The 15,227-nt window shown below is 36.1% G+C and overlaps 1 protein-coding gene across 3 annotated transcripts in view; it reads left to right on the top strand.

Moving 5' to 3' along the window:
- Window positions 1–4,800: 4,800 nt before the first annotated feature.
- Window positions 4,801–15,227, top strand: part of LOC139716061 (protein phosphatase EYA1-like) — a 418,852-nt gene continuing 408,425 nt past the window's right edge. For 2 of the 3 annotated variants that reach the window (XM_071627632.1, XM_071627617.1), the window contains exon 1: window positions 4,802–6,663. In XM_071627632.1, the coding sequence (XP_071483733.1) occupies window positions 6,544–6,663 (120 nt within the window). In that variant the 5' untranslated portion in view covers window positions 4,802–6,543. Of the gene's footprint in view, window positions 6,664–15,227 lie in introns of all 3 variants that reach the window. The other variant, XM_071627624.1, reaches the window with a different exon arrangement.

Genomic DNA, 15,227 nt, shown 5'->3' with positions numbered 1-15,227 from the left:
TTGAAAAACATATAGAGATAGATAGATGGATAGATAGGTTTAAAGATAGGTAGGGTGGTAGGTAGAACGAAAGATTCGCTACACTGATTAAAGTAAAAGGCATATCAGTGTGAATGAGTGGAGAAACGCATAGAGATAAATAAATGGATAGATAGGCGTATTCATAGATAGAGGGAAAGATTCTATACATTGATCGGTGTGAGTTGAGGAGCACATAGTGATAGATATGGGAATATGCATATATATCTGAAATTAAATAGAAAAAAAGTTTCTTTATACTGATCACAGTAAAAAGCACATCATTGTGAATGAATTGAGAAACACATAGAGATAGATGGATAGATAGATAGGAGTATAGATAGATAGATAGATGAATTGATCAGTGTATCTGGATGAATAGAAAGATAAAGCAGAAATTTTTTAGTGCATTTTGATTTTGAGAATTTCACCGAGAGCCAAAATTAGTGAAATTAAGATGCAAGCAAAAGTTCTTATTTTGTACTATATGCATTGAATACCAGTGACAGTTCGCAAAAATTTCATGCTGCAAAAAAGGCTGTTTGCTCCAAATTTTGAAAATTTCATGCCGCAAATATATCTTGCTTTACAGTAGGTGTATAGATAGATAGATATGATATAGGTAGACAGAAATATAGAAAGATAGATAAATTGATAAATCAGTGCATATATAGATGAATGGATAGATACATAGATAGGTATATATAGATAGGTGAATAGATAGATAGATATAATATAGGTAGATAGAAATATAGAAAGATAGATAAATTGATAAATCAGTGCATATATAGATGAATGGATAGATACATAGATAGATATATATAGATAGGTGAATAGATAGATAGATATAATATAGGTAGATAGAAATATAGAAAGATAGATAAATTAATAAATCAGTACATATATAGATGAATATGTAGATACATAGATAGGTATATATAGATAGGTGAATAGATAGATAGATATAATATAGGTAGATAGAAATATAGAAAGATAGATAAATTGATAAATCAGTGCATATATTGGTGAATGGATAGATACATAGATAGGTATATAGATAGGTGAATAGATAGATGGATGGATATGTAGGTTTATAGAGCGATAGATAGATAGACAGGTACAGTATATAGCTAGAAAGATAAGTGGAAAGGGGGAAGGGGAGAAGGGTAGAAATAGGGGGAGATGGAGAAGTCATTGGTGCATAAGAGGAAAATTATTGAGATATATAATAGGCATAAGTCATGGTTTGCAAGAGAATATTTGAATCCACATGAAAAGAAAGTGGGAAATTGATCTGGCTGAGGAGAAATGGAGAGGGGAGGACTAAGGAAGAGGCAAGAGGATATGTATATATACATATATATATATATATACATATACAAGCGTGCAAACTTCACGCAATGTGGGACATTAAAAAAAAGTCAAACGTAACTCCAAGAAAGAGCGGCCTGTGTAATCTCTGCCTCGATGAGAAGGTCATGATCATCCGAAACAAGAACACGCTCAACAAAAGGTCCGAACTTATATCAAAATGTAGACACCGGAACAGGCAAATCATCCATGCGTCAAGCCGATCCGCCGCGCCACATAAACACAGAAGCATCACTTTGAAAGTCAGTCTGCCTGAAGATTGCCCCAGCATGAAACAGCCGGTAGCGAACAAGACACCAAAGCACAGGTACGCCTATAAATACATATACATATATGTGCTGCAAAAAGTTGATATTTTTGCATGAGTAATTTTTCGTGCTCGGTCGGGTAAGATGAATTTCGCATGTTTTTAATTCCGTGGAATCAAGACATCAATTTCTTGAGCATATGGCAAGCAAGAATATTTGCATGCTTTCATTTTAGTGCTAGTTTCTGGTTGCGTGAAATATGCGAACATTTCCTCATTGCGCAAATTTTTACTTTTATAGTAGAGAAAAAACAAAACAAAATGAGACTATAAGAAACTTGATATGAGTTTGTGTTCACCACTATCTGTGGTGAGAAAGAAACATATGTAAATAAATAGAAAAAGAAATGTGTGTGTATGTGTGTGTGTGTGTGAGACAGAGAGAGAGGGAGAGAGAAAGAGAGATAGATAGAGAAAGAAAGAGAGAGAGAGTGAAGAAAGAAGAACTGAAGATGCAAGAGGAGACATGGATGACGCAAACTAGCAACAGACATGATAACGTGTGTTTGTTCACTGCTATCTGCTGAGAGACATGATATAATGTGAGTGAATGGATAGAGCATTGAAAGTACTGTCTGTGTGTGTGTGTGTGTGTGTGTGTGTGTGTGTGTGTGTGTGTGTGTGTATGTTAAAGAGCTAGAAAGATGGGGGGGGGGAAGAAGAGGGAGAGAAAAAGAGGAGGGAAAGAGAGTAAGGATCAGGAGTCGGAAGATATGAATGACATGAGATAATGCCGAACATGATACCAGTTTACGTTCACCTGCCGTAAGAGAAGAGGGAAGTATGAATGAATTGAAGGAGATGAGAATGACTTCTGTCTGTCTCTGGGTGTGTGTGTGTGTATGAGAGAGAGATAGAGAGATAGAAAAAAATAAGTATAATGAGACAGGAGATAGGGATGACATGACAAAATGATGGACATAAAACCTGTCTAAATTCATCACTACCTGCAAAATGAGAACAGAAAAAAAAATTGTGGATGAATGAAAAGAGAAGTGAGTGGATTGAGTGAGAGTTTAAAAAAAAGAGAGATTCTGAGAGGGAGATACTGACATAGAGACAGACAGAAAGGAAGATAAAGAGGTTGAGATATAAAGAAATATATAGAGAGAGAAAGGGAGGGGAGAGAAAGGGGGGGGGGGGAGATAGAATGGTGAAAGCGGGGGTAGTATAGACATCGTTGTGTAGAGCAGGGGCTCTCCGGGCTGGGTGAAACAGAATCTGAATGTATTCCGGTCTTGCGCCGACCGGAGCGCGCCGGCTTTGATCACCGTGTGGCGATGCTGTCACCACTGGTCCCCCGCTCGCGTTTCTCCCGCCCCGGGCCTTGCGGGGGTCATATTCGTGCCAATGATATCCTACTTTCTTGGCTTCCCCTTCCCATTCTCTTGGTCACGAACATAAACCATATTTCATTTTATCTTTTTCAACCTTGATTCCTCTCTCACTGAAACATAGTAAGATATAAAGTGATATATATATATATATATATATATATATATATCTATATCTATATCTATCTATCTATATATATATATATATATATATATATATATAGATAGATAGATATAGATATGTATATATATATATATATCTATATCTATATATATATATATATATATATATATATATATATATATATATATATATATAATATATGAGTATGAGTGTGTGTGTTTATATTCACCTTGATTTTTTCTGTTTTAGGAAGATGATACATATAATCCAAGGGACATTTGCAATGTGGATGCAGATCCGGAATAAAAGTTATCTACATATTGTCCTGTTCAGGACTTTGTTGGCATTGAAGAACATTTGATATAGATTGAGCCACAGTGTAGTGAATGACTGAGGTATATATATTTTAACTTCCAAATTATGATATTTGTCCTTGGAAGACTTTCACATCCCACTGTTCCCACATTTTTGCTGGTTTGACAATGAATGAATGCTTCTTGCTGTGCAAATAGTAAATACTAAAGAATTAGCACTGTGAATTGTATTTCTAGTGAGTCATATGTTTTGTTGGACATGAATGTAGTCATCAGTAGAAAAAACAAATGACCAGAAGAAAATAGAACAGGAAAGAAATGCTTGTCCCCCTCCCCCCAAGGAAAAAAAAAACCACCCAAATACTCCATTTCTGCATTCATTTGGATCATTTAATCCAGGGCTCTGTGACTTAAATAAGACCTGTGAAAAGTAAAAGGAAAATAATATTAGATTACCTGCATCAGCTAGATTTCGATTGAAGGGCTTCATACACTTATTTTTGAATTACTTCGTTAAAACTGATCTTCCAAAATGCAAAAAACTCGGCAGCATGAGAGATGACCTTCACAAAGTATCACATTATACTTTCATAATCAGTTCCGCCATGGACTGATTTTTCTTGTGAAATAAAGCAGCCACCATAGTGGTTTTCCTCAAATTTGAATTTTGATTGTATGTTTTGATGGAGCCTTCAGCAGAACTTCTCGAAATTTGTACTGCGCAGCACAATTGTGAATTAATTGACGCTCAGATCTGCCCTCCTTTCTATTACATGTTTAATACTGCCTCTGCCTTGCTAGGTCTAATGAGTGAAAAATGGAAAAGTCTCATTTTTTTTTCCAGCTATGTCAAAGTAATAGAACATGACATCAGGAAAAGTGAGGGAATTTTTGTTGGAATCGGACATCCTAAAGTTAAGATGTCGAAGTCGTTGGAAATTTGATAACTTCCTGACCAAAGTTTGCACAGGTTTTGTCAAAGAAATGACATTCGTGCATGTAGAGTCAGACATTGTCGATGCTAAGCCATAGTGAGTGCTAACTTTATGCTCTGTAACTTAGACCCCATTCACAGGGAAAGTTATCACAACTATCTATCTGCATTTTTAATCTCTCCGGATCTCTTGCGCTAAAGTCTGGGCTATATCTCTTTATGCCATCTGAACTGCGGTTGTCTGTGGCAATGCTCTCTTCCTCCGGTTGCAAGGGATGGGTGCAATTAGCATTATCGTTTATTAGAAAAAGATTCAAACTGTTTTATTTACTAGAAGTTTTCACAGGGGTGGGGTGGGGTGGGGGAGGGGGGTAAGAGGCGGTTGATGAAATGCTGGCCACCAATACAGTGCCATGGCAGTGAGTAATCAAATTGTGGTCCTTTTTATTTCATCCTCCACGAGAAACAATGTCACAAATGATACGACATAGTCAGAAGAGGAGGCGAGGGGGAGTGATATTGGTCAATTACTAATCCCGTTGGCTCTGCGGATCAGCGCGGGGTGTTCGAGTGACTGTGGTGGTCCCTCTTCGGGCGGCTTTGCCCTAATCTCAGTTTGGGAAGTGAAGATGCTGTTTTCTCCCGGAGTTATCTGGCTGTGCGTAGAGTAGATGTGGATGTGGGGAAACCCAAGCGGCCGGAGCCCCGCCGAAATGCAAATGGGAGGCGGAATTCAAGGCATCCAGCTCGCCGGGAGATTTTTGGGGATGAGATTTAGTTTTGGAGAAGATTTGCTCCGTGTTCTCGTGGAATCTCACTTGGTTATAATCCCAGCTTTTGCGCTAATCCCGGACGCGGTGTCACGCTTATTTCCACGGAACTCAATCCCTTCATTGAAACCTGTCGCTGTCTAATCTCGTTCGTATTTTACGGATTAGGATTCTTCTCTCGATTTACGTGCATGTCTTCACAAAACCCCGGCAAGACCAACCTATCATGAAAGTCACAAATAGCTTTGTGTTACTTCAGTGCATAACTACCAACCCTATTTCTAATACTCTTAAAGTCACCATGACATATTAGGAGAGATGAGAAGCAAAGAACGAAACCACATTCACAACAACAACAAAGGCAATTTAAACCCTGAAGACAAATGAAGTTGTTCTAAGTGATTCCTGGAATAAGTGGACAGGGAAAGTCCTTTACTACTACCTGCATGGATGGATGATACGCTTGTTATTACTTTCGGGTTTGAAATGTTTTGAAAAGCAAAATATCAACAAGGAGCTATTCCTGTTGGGTTACCGATACTTTGTGTTCTGAAAATGTCTTGGATAAGTGTATCATGGACGTGGTACATCACAGTGGGATGGTTCGGAGCATTATCATATTTTGTACACATGGCAAGTGGACTTGCTGAAATGTGATAGTATGCAAAGCAGTGCTGCCACAGATGTGCTGGTAGGTTCGACCCTTGACCTCGGTCAATGGACCAATCAGAATGCAGGAAGACCCCACCCTGCCTAAAGCATGCCAAGGTATTCCCAGATAGCGTCACGTTTTATTAATGTTCTCCGGCGTATCCTGTTAAGAACTTACAAGGGTAGATTACATTAATATGTAGTCTGTGTGGGAGTATATTTTTGCTCGGCGGTTGTAGCGGTGCGTGTGTGTTCCGCTGCATCATAAAACATTAGGACTTCGGGTTTTTGTTTTATGGGGTGATAGCGATACGGCACTGGGGCGAAAGCGACACCGGAGAACGGATGAAAGAGGATCCTTCGGGTTTTGGGAGAAAAAAAGGGGAACGTGAGAGAGGAGGTGTGAAATCGTATCGCCGCTGTTGCCACGGCGAAAACTAATAGCAGCCTAGCGACGCCAAGCTTTCTCCCTGGATTCAGCGACTCTTGTTCCAGAATTAGGAAGAAGCAATAAACTTTCCCCCAGAAAAGTCATTTCCTTTGTATTTTTTCCCTTCCTTCAAAGGAGTACCCTGTGAGAGATTCTCCTAGGTGAACATTCAATCTTTAAAAAAAAAAGAAAGAAAGAAAAGGAAAGGAAGAAGCAGAGAGAAAAAAGTGAGGAGGAAAAGAACTTTGTGTGTGAATTTTGCCCTGGATGATTATAACGCTGGCTCGCCAATGATGTCATCGGTGACTAGCTGGGGAGAGGGAGAGGTGCTAAGCGCTGCTGCTACCGGCAAAGATGACTACAGCCTCTGGACTGGAGTTCAGATGCCACTCGGTCCGGCAGCTACTGAGGTAAGGTATCCTCAAATGGTCAAAAATTATCCAATCCATTTTTTTTTTTCTTGGTGTTGAATAACTCCCCTAACTTCACCCTCATAAAAGTATGACATATATATATATTTGATCCTGATAATGATCGTGTATCATCAAGGAGATATCACATAGCTCCTTGGTATCATATTGCAGCATGTATTTTTACCACCATTTACTCATTTTACTACTCTATGTATATATCCTTCTAGATATTACAATTATTGATATCTGTATTGAATGCAATTTCTTCTCTAATTTTCATTCTGCTGAAAATGTTTTCAAGTTGCAGCATTGATTTAGCATTACCACTTTCTGGCAGCAATGAACTAGCTGTGAAGAATCGTGTGACCTTTGTAAGATCAGGGCGGTGTTGCACAATAAGATACAATCAAATGTAAGTCAGAAAATAAATCATAACTCATTTGTCAGTCAGTTGGAATCGAATATTCATAGACTTATGTGTGATTTTCTGACTTATGTTTGATTTTTAACTTACGCAACAGGGCCCAGATGTTTTGTTAGAAAGTTTCTTCCTTGTAACATGCAAGGCTCAAACTCCCCATTCCTGCCAGTCCCCTCCCAGAAAGCGAAAAAAGAAAGAAAGAAAGAAACAAATACACACCAAACCCAAAACAGAACAGGCGAAAACAAACAAACAACAAAACAACAACAAGCATACAAAGAAGAATTCAGAAAGAAAGGCAAGTGGGGTATATAGGTTGAAACTAGTCTAAGATTTATGCAGTGGATGGTCAGTGACCATAGAGGAAGAAAACCATTGCAGGGTCCTTGCTAAGATATCGAGGCAAAGAATAGAGTGACATTTTTGTTGTTACTTTGATGACGTCAAAAGGAATGGACGACAGGGAGTTCTTTTGCAACTGTTTCTATGGGTTGCCTTTGCTGGTTATTGCAGAACCATCCACCAGTCCCATACAAACTCCTGTAAATGGACGTTGTACAACGTCGGTTGAGAATGAGAAGGGCGTTCAAGGGATCGTACAGTTTTGGTTGAGACCTAATTTCAAGTTTCTAACTTTTTTTGGTGAGATAACGAGAAACCTCTTATGCAATATGAAAGAGCATGTAATTCTACGAGGAATTCAACGTTAATTTGATAAAAATTGGTTTTAAAATGGCTGAGATATCCAAAAAAGAGTGATTCTTATAAAGTGTGGGACCCACACTTTATTACAATCGCTTTGTTTTACTTTGTTTTTGGATGTTTCAGTCATTCCAAACCCGATTTTCATCAAATAAACTTTGAATTCCTTTTGATATGGTATGCTCTGTACTTTATCATAAGTGTTTTCTTGGTATCTTGCAAAAAGTTAAAAGCCCAATTATCATCTCCACCAATACTGTACTGTCCCTTTAAGTTGCCTTGAACACTATGGGTCTAGTGGCAACTCAGTGCCCTTCTCATTCTCAGCCGACTAGTCATGTTCTATTCTATTGTAGTCAAAGCAATACAGCTTGACCAATGAAATTAAAAGGAGTAGAAAAAACAAACAAACAAACAAAATGGAATGAAGTAGCTTTATCAATCATTGTCAACCACTACGACACAAAGGTAGATAGTTTGAGGGTTCCAGGACAATTACCCTCTGGACAATTACCCCAGACTCTTTCCCTGACCCTCGCTAACTTCGTGCCGTAATCTTTACTCTAGCCCTATCACTGACCAGTAGTTTAGCAGAGGGGTAATTGTCTTAATACAAGTTTGAGGTACAGCACTTAAAGGGGCATTCCAGACAGTTTAAATATAATTTCACATCAGGTAGTACTTAAGTTGATTGTGCCATGAACAGATTTGTGGAATTTGTTGTGCATGGCCCATGAGCAAATAAACCAATACTCTGAAAAACAAAACAAAACAAAACATACTATACTGAACAACGATGATGAAATAGGAGGCTCACACATTTCACTAATGGAGCAATACAATTCCATTTCAATACCACTTGTTTTTATTAAACATGTCTACCTGTGTAGAATTTATGCATGCTTCTTACTGTCATTCTGCTTCCTTGAGCACCCAATCATGTATTCCTTTGTGAAGCTACTCTTGTGATTTGTTATGAACTTTGAAAACATTCTTATTCCCCATCCCAATCATTGATACCTTCTGAAAACTCTATACCAAGTGTAAACCAATTTTTAGATGTTTACATAGAAAAGTGTTAAAAATCATCTGGAGGTCTCCTTTAACTGAAAGAAGTAGCTATATGAAAGTGACTGAAATGTAGGCTAACTGTGATGATGAAATGTATATGGTCAGTTTTACGGTAAAGGGTGTAACTTTCAATTTTTAGCCTTTTGGCCCACCCTGAACACATAGATTTACAGATCTCAAAGATTTTTTCCCATGTGAGTCACCTTATGAGTAGCCACCTTGGGTAGCATAATCAGGTCCAGGTATTGATGCGTTTTGTTTTGACAGTCACATATGTACCCTAAAAATGACTATTTTGTTGCATTGAAATTTATATAACATTTTTGAAATGTTAATAATTTCCTACAGCAACTGCAGAGATCTAATTTTTTATGTTAAAAGCATAGTTGTATGGTCAATTGAAATGACCAAATTAGTTTGGTTTGCATCTGGCCCTTTATTTTAGAATGCTATGACTTCAAATTTGAGGTTTCGGAGGCTTCATTTTCCGTTAACAATTGTTTACAAACTTTGATGGACAGTAATGATCAGTGGGTGTGTTTTGGTTACTTTCTTTTATGTTGAAAATAGTAAGGTACATCTAAACTTTAGACTTACATCAAAGTTTACTTGATTCTAGGGCTATTTGAAATTTTGTGATAATTTGATTCCATCAAGTGAAATTTCCGTTAGCAGTTTTGAAGCCTCCGAAACAAAGTGTTTAGTCAAATAATATGAATATAGATAAGAGAAGCAACCTAATCTATATGTCAAAACGTAGGATATGGGGCCCTAACCTAATAGACCAAAAATAGTTAAGATCCGCCAAACTCTCTGAAAATAGGAGACAGTACAAATTTTCCGTTAACACGTGAAGCCTCCGAGACGCATTGAAGCCTCCGAAACAGCAAAAACATCTAATTTGACATTTCTGATAAATTCTTTGAGTGTCTGCCCCAAATTATGCCATGAAATCATTAACAGACATGGACAGACAACAAAAATGATAAAAACATTATGATACTGCAATAATTTTTTGAGCCAATACACTTTATAGAGAAAAAGTGGTTTCGGAGGCTTCAAACGGATGTTAACACTGCATTTCTGTGATTTTCTCTGGACAAAATCAAATTAGATTTATTGTTCACCCATCCAATGATTGCTTATGACATATCTAAAGATATTTAATCACATTCAGTTTTCTGGCTGCTTTGTTTACTCACCAATATAGATTTACTATACGATTTACCTATTTTTCTTAAACAGTGCAGACGTGTCACACATAACTCACCTTTTCATTCAGCAATAAAGTATAAGCAGATGAGGATGTTGCCCTACAAATATGTTTAAACAGTGTATACCAACCAAAAAAGACACAATTTATCCATCACTTTCTACATAACTTACATGATTTTCATAAAAACATAAGGCATTCCAAATTAATTTTCCAGATGTTTCGGAGGCTTCATTTTATGTTAACAGCATGTAAATGGAATGTTTTGATTACAATTGTGTAATTCTAAGTCTATCAAATAACTGTTTGGACTGAATGAGACGTAATGATTCCTCAAGCAAGGTGTAGATAGTTGTTTAAATGTATGAAAAGCATTTATTTTGTAGGTTTCCTTTTGAAACAATGGAACAGGCTAGATATTGTGAGTAATGAAAGTGACTTCCAGCTTGCGTGCATGCCCACATCATGCAACAATAGTGCAACAAAGCAAGTAGTTGTGGATACATCAATGTTCTTAAGTTGGATAACTCATTTTTACTCTTGAGAGAAGTTGAAGTGTTGTGACCATATTTGTATCACTCTTTTGACTGGTTACACTTTGATGATGAAGACCAAACAATTACTTGATTATTTAGTGTTAAATACACTTTTTTTTTCAAAGAACTTAACACTATTCCTGTCCTGAAGATTCAAGGACTTTAATAGATGGTTATTCAAGAGGGGAGCATACACTTAACTAAGAAATATATTACTTTTGAATTTAAGGTTCTATCTTTTATGCATGATCAAGAGCAAATGGTGGAAAATATTTTTTGGATTTTTACACTTTCGACTCACTATCATCTGAGTGTAATAGTTTCGAAACACAATCTTTTACATGTCCATAATATAACCCATTGACAAATCCATTCCATTGTTACTCACATGGCATTTGTTTTTGCCTTACTAAAATCTGACTTTTTTTAGCTTTCCATTTCTTAACAAGTTCTTTGGCTTTCATTTCCAATACTTATTTGGAGGAAAGTAATTAATCAATAAATTTGTGAGTGGATTTGACAATAGCTAACATCTTGCAGATTATCATTTCTGTGGTGTGACTTGGATCACAGGGTACTGTTTTGGAATTTTGACATTTGATTACTTCATTCAGACAGGTTTTCATGTCAGTCTGTATGTCAGATCTAATGCATGCTAGGTGCAACACAATCTTGATACTATACCCTATTTTCCATACTTTATCATGCTGGCATGGACCACTTGACTATTTTTGATTAAACAAAATGTAACTTGTGTTACGAAACATCTCTTTGCATACACGTGTGAGACTCTATGACATGTTTGCGGATGTAGTTCTCAGTGCAGTAAATGGACAGTAATGGTTGGGATAGGATTGTTTATAAATGACATATAGACCTCTACTTATAAATAGCCTGTTGTCATGAGGTACATGTACATGTAGTTTACATGGGTGGGTGACTGGAGAAGTTATGTTCATGAAGAACAATATTGAAATGATTGAAATCTTTATAATCTGTTTAGTCCTGGCTTTTCTGGAAAAAGTTACAAGCCCCAACTATTTTGAAATTCAAAGGGTTAAAACTGTAGTCTGTGGGTTTATATACTATTTAAAACAAACTTGTGGGTTTCTAACAAACTTAGATATTTAAACACATTTGCTGCTTTTTATTTTTTTGCTAAAAAGGTTGTCATTTTTAGAAACAGTAAAAGTTCTGTTAGCAATTTCTCAATGAGTACCTTCAAAAACAGGCCTCCTAGCTGTCACTGAGTCACACAAATTGGAATTTTATAAAATAACTATAAAAAAGAGGCCTTTGAAGAATTAGTAAATTAAAAATTAAATTATATGAAACAGAGGTGACTTGTATACCACATAAAAAGAAAGTAAAATTCTAACTATCATATATTATAGGGAACTATACATTTGGTCAACATTTTTTTTTTAAATTCAAATTCATACACAGTCATGGGTAGGGTACACTGTATGTACATTTATCTTTTCAACAGGCGATTCAAAAAGATGAATGGGATCTTGACCATTTCAATTTCTATTGAGCTCCATGATATCACCAATATATTGATTATTCCAACTCCATTTTGGTGATGACAGTTTGATAATGACCCTTACATGGAATGGCTGATCGGTGTTTAAGATTGCTGTTCTATGACCATGATCACTGCATTTGATAGCTATAGTAGGGGATATCAGGCATGGTCCATATGCAAAAGAATGTTTATAAGCCTTTTTTCCCCTTTCTATATTTTACAATGCTATGTTGTAATCTAACCGTCATGCCATCACATAGTCTATTTTCTATCCCTTTCTCATCAACAGTTGAAATTGATTTCACATAAAAACAATTATGAAGGGTGGTTTATGTCAATATACATCCCACAAACTGCACTTATAAAGCAAGCAAGCATAATCTTTGCATTAAGTCTAGCTACAGTTCTAACTCATTGAAAGTAATTCTTACTGCATTATGATGAAAAGTTTGACAAATGCATACAGCTGTACGTGTGTAGCCTAATCATGTTCTGCATTGCCAAAGTCATGCATATGCAAATACAGTGTATGTATGCAACTGAGCATAAAGATTTAAAATATTTTTCTTTGTCTCTTAACATATACAATGTATGTTGGAAAGTCTTTTTTCTGCATACAAATAAATACTATTTTACATGTTACAACATTGTTAGTTGTGTATTTGGAAACAATCAGCTGCATTAATGTACTTCATATCACCTTAAAATGGACCATTTTTGCATGTTAACAGTTATGATGAAGCCTCCGAAACATGCATTGCTGCTAACTTCAAGCCGCAAAAAAAAAAAAAAAGATGTTCCTAATCAGTGTACTTTTATTGCTACTGTTGCAGTTCCCTTTAGAATCATATTGCCTCATGTAATGTCATAAATTTGAACTTAGCATTGCTCAAAGTGTACACAGTTTGTTATTCACTTTTGTGGAAGCCAATTTCCTTATAATAATAAGTATGAAGGGTAAACATTATGCACTGCCATAAAATGTACATCTGTATACTGTTATTCACATTTATTGATGCCCTGTCGTTATTCTAGCATGTAGTGATAGTTGCTTACTGTAGTTTTATTATTTTAAGTGAATATTTTAAGTGAATACAAGACTAGAACTTTGTGTTAGCAGTTTTGAAGCCTCCGAAACACACTAGTTTGTTAACTGAAGCCTCCGAAACTCACAAGTCTGAAAATTTCAACTTTGTCAAAAATAATCGAATTTCTTTGGGATTTTGGTTGATAAATGTTTGTTACCAAGAGATAATTTAGGGCTATGTTTAGAGTGGCTCTTGCTTCTAGAACATTCTTTTAACTTAAAAATAGTTTGTCAGGTACCATTTTTACCTTGGAATTTGAAGTTCACATCCAAATAATTGCAAGAGCGAATATCTGTTGGGGGAAAAGTGTTTTGATATTTCAAATACATGTTCACAGCAAATGAAAAGTTGCATTACATCCACCATTTATCTTCATTTGGTTGCTGTGGGTGACCAAAACATTCTTGTTGTTTTTACCTAAATTCATCTAAAATTCCATAATAGTCACTTCATTTTTCATATTTAGCCAAAGAATTAAGCTCTGGAATGACAAAATATTGAAAATATAGACATTCCTATATAAAATAAAGGCAAAGATAAAAATGGAAACACAACTTTAATTTTTGACCCTTGCCACATCAAAGTTACACCCTTTACTGTGAAACTGACCATATGAGTAAACATCAATGAAGATGTAATGAAGATTAAAACAGATAAAGTCATATGATACAGAAATATGAGAGACAAGTAAGGAGAACATAAAATTAGCAGCCATAGAAGAAGAGAGAATGAGATTTTAACAGACACCATAACTGTCGTCACAATCATAATCTTTTTTTTTTTTTTCTGACAGCAGTGACTTCACCATTAACCCATTGAGGATGGGTTGATTTTGCTATGACACGCATTTCCCATAGACATCTGCCCGAGTTTACTCCGGACTCGTCCTCAACGGGTTAAAGAAACACACTCATGAAATGGCTACTGTACAAGCTGTTATTTATTATTAATATCATCATTAATTTTTTGAATCACTGTTGTACCACGAATTTATCAACAATCACCATACTCTTGGTAATAGTGCACTTACAATGGCCCAATAGTATTAAATCACGAAGACAACATCTCGCTAAAATGTCTGTGACCTCATTCTTGAAAATATCTGTATGCGAAAATGGCAGCTTATTCACTATAACATTTGGTATGTTAGAGCTTGTGGGCAGAGCACAGAACACTTTTTCCACCTCTGCCCTTTTTGTTTTGAAGATGATATATGATGTTGAATATTTGTAGCATTCCAGTGAGAATGTTGATCTTAAACAAGACTTTTCACATTTTGCAACCTGACGCCGGTGTTTAGTGAATAAACTGGAAACATATATTTTTTCTGTTGAAGACTTGGGCCATTGTAGAATGTACATGCCATTCATCAACACTGCATGTCACACTAAAAAAAAAAAAAGAATAAAAAAAAAACTCTTTAAAATGCGACTTTGGTTTTGGAAGATCTTGGGGTTTTGAAATTATCAATTCTGTTGTGTTTCAGTTAAGCAAAAAAAAAAAAAAAAACACACACACACACACACAAAAATACACCCCAAAGTGTATCACTTTCACTCTGTAAGTATTGATCATATAGTTATGAATTTTGATCGATGTAGATTCACCCTTCAATACATACTCACATGCACACACACACACACACACATACACATACATACACCAACAGAACTCAATGGAAACTTTGTTGTTATAGAACACACTGGGAACTTTGATGTTTTTTATGTTTTTTTCAGCATAACATAGAGGGAGTAATGATTTGAACTGCCCACTGTCAAGCATTTGAAACTTTTGCATATCCCAGTCTTCCATGACAATCACTAAGCTATGTCTGGCCAAATACGAATATCCCGTTGTTGGTGCAAACTTGAGACTACCAAGGCCACGTGTGTGATAGATATCCTGGAGTTGAAAAAGGAGCAATGCAGCCATTCATTTGAACTTCTTTGAATACTATCTTTGCTGAATAGAATGAATGCCAATGATATACATGTATACTTTT

Source organism: Diadema antillarum, unplaced genomic scaffold (genome assembly GCF_040938485.1).
Source record: "Diadema antillarum isolate AM-2024a unplaced genomic scaffold, OU_Dant_1.0 scf00000006, whole genome shotgun sequence".
In the NCBI taxonomy this organism is placed as follows: Eukaryota; Metazoa; Echinodermata; class Echinoidea; order Diadematoida; family Diadematidae; genus Diadema; species Diadema antillarum.
Note: the sequence above shows the minus strand (reverse complement) of the source record. Positions and strands in the feature narration are given on the sequence as shown.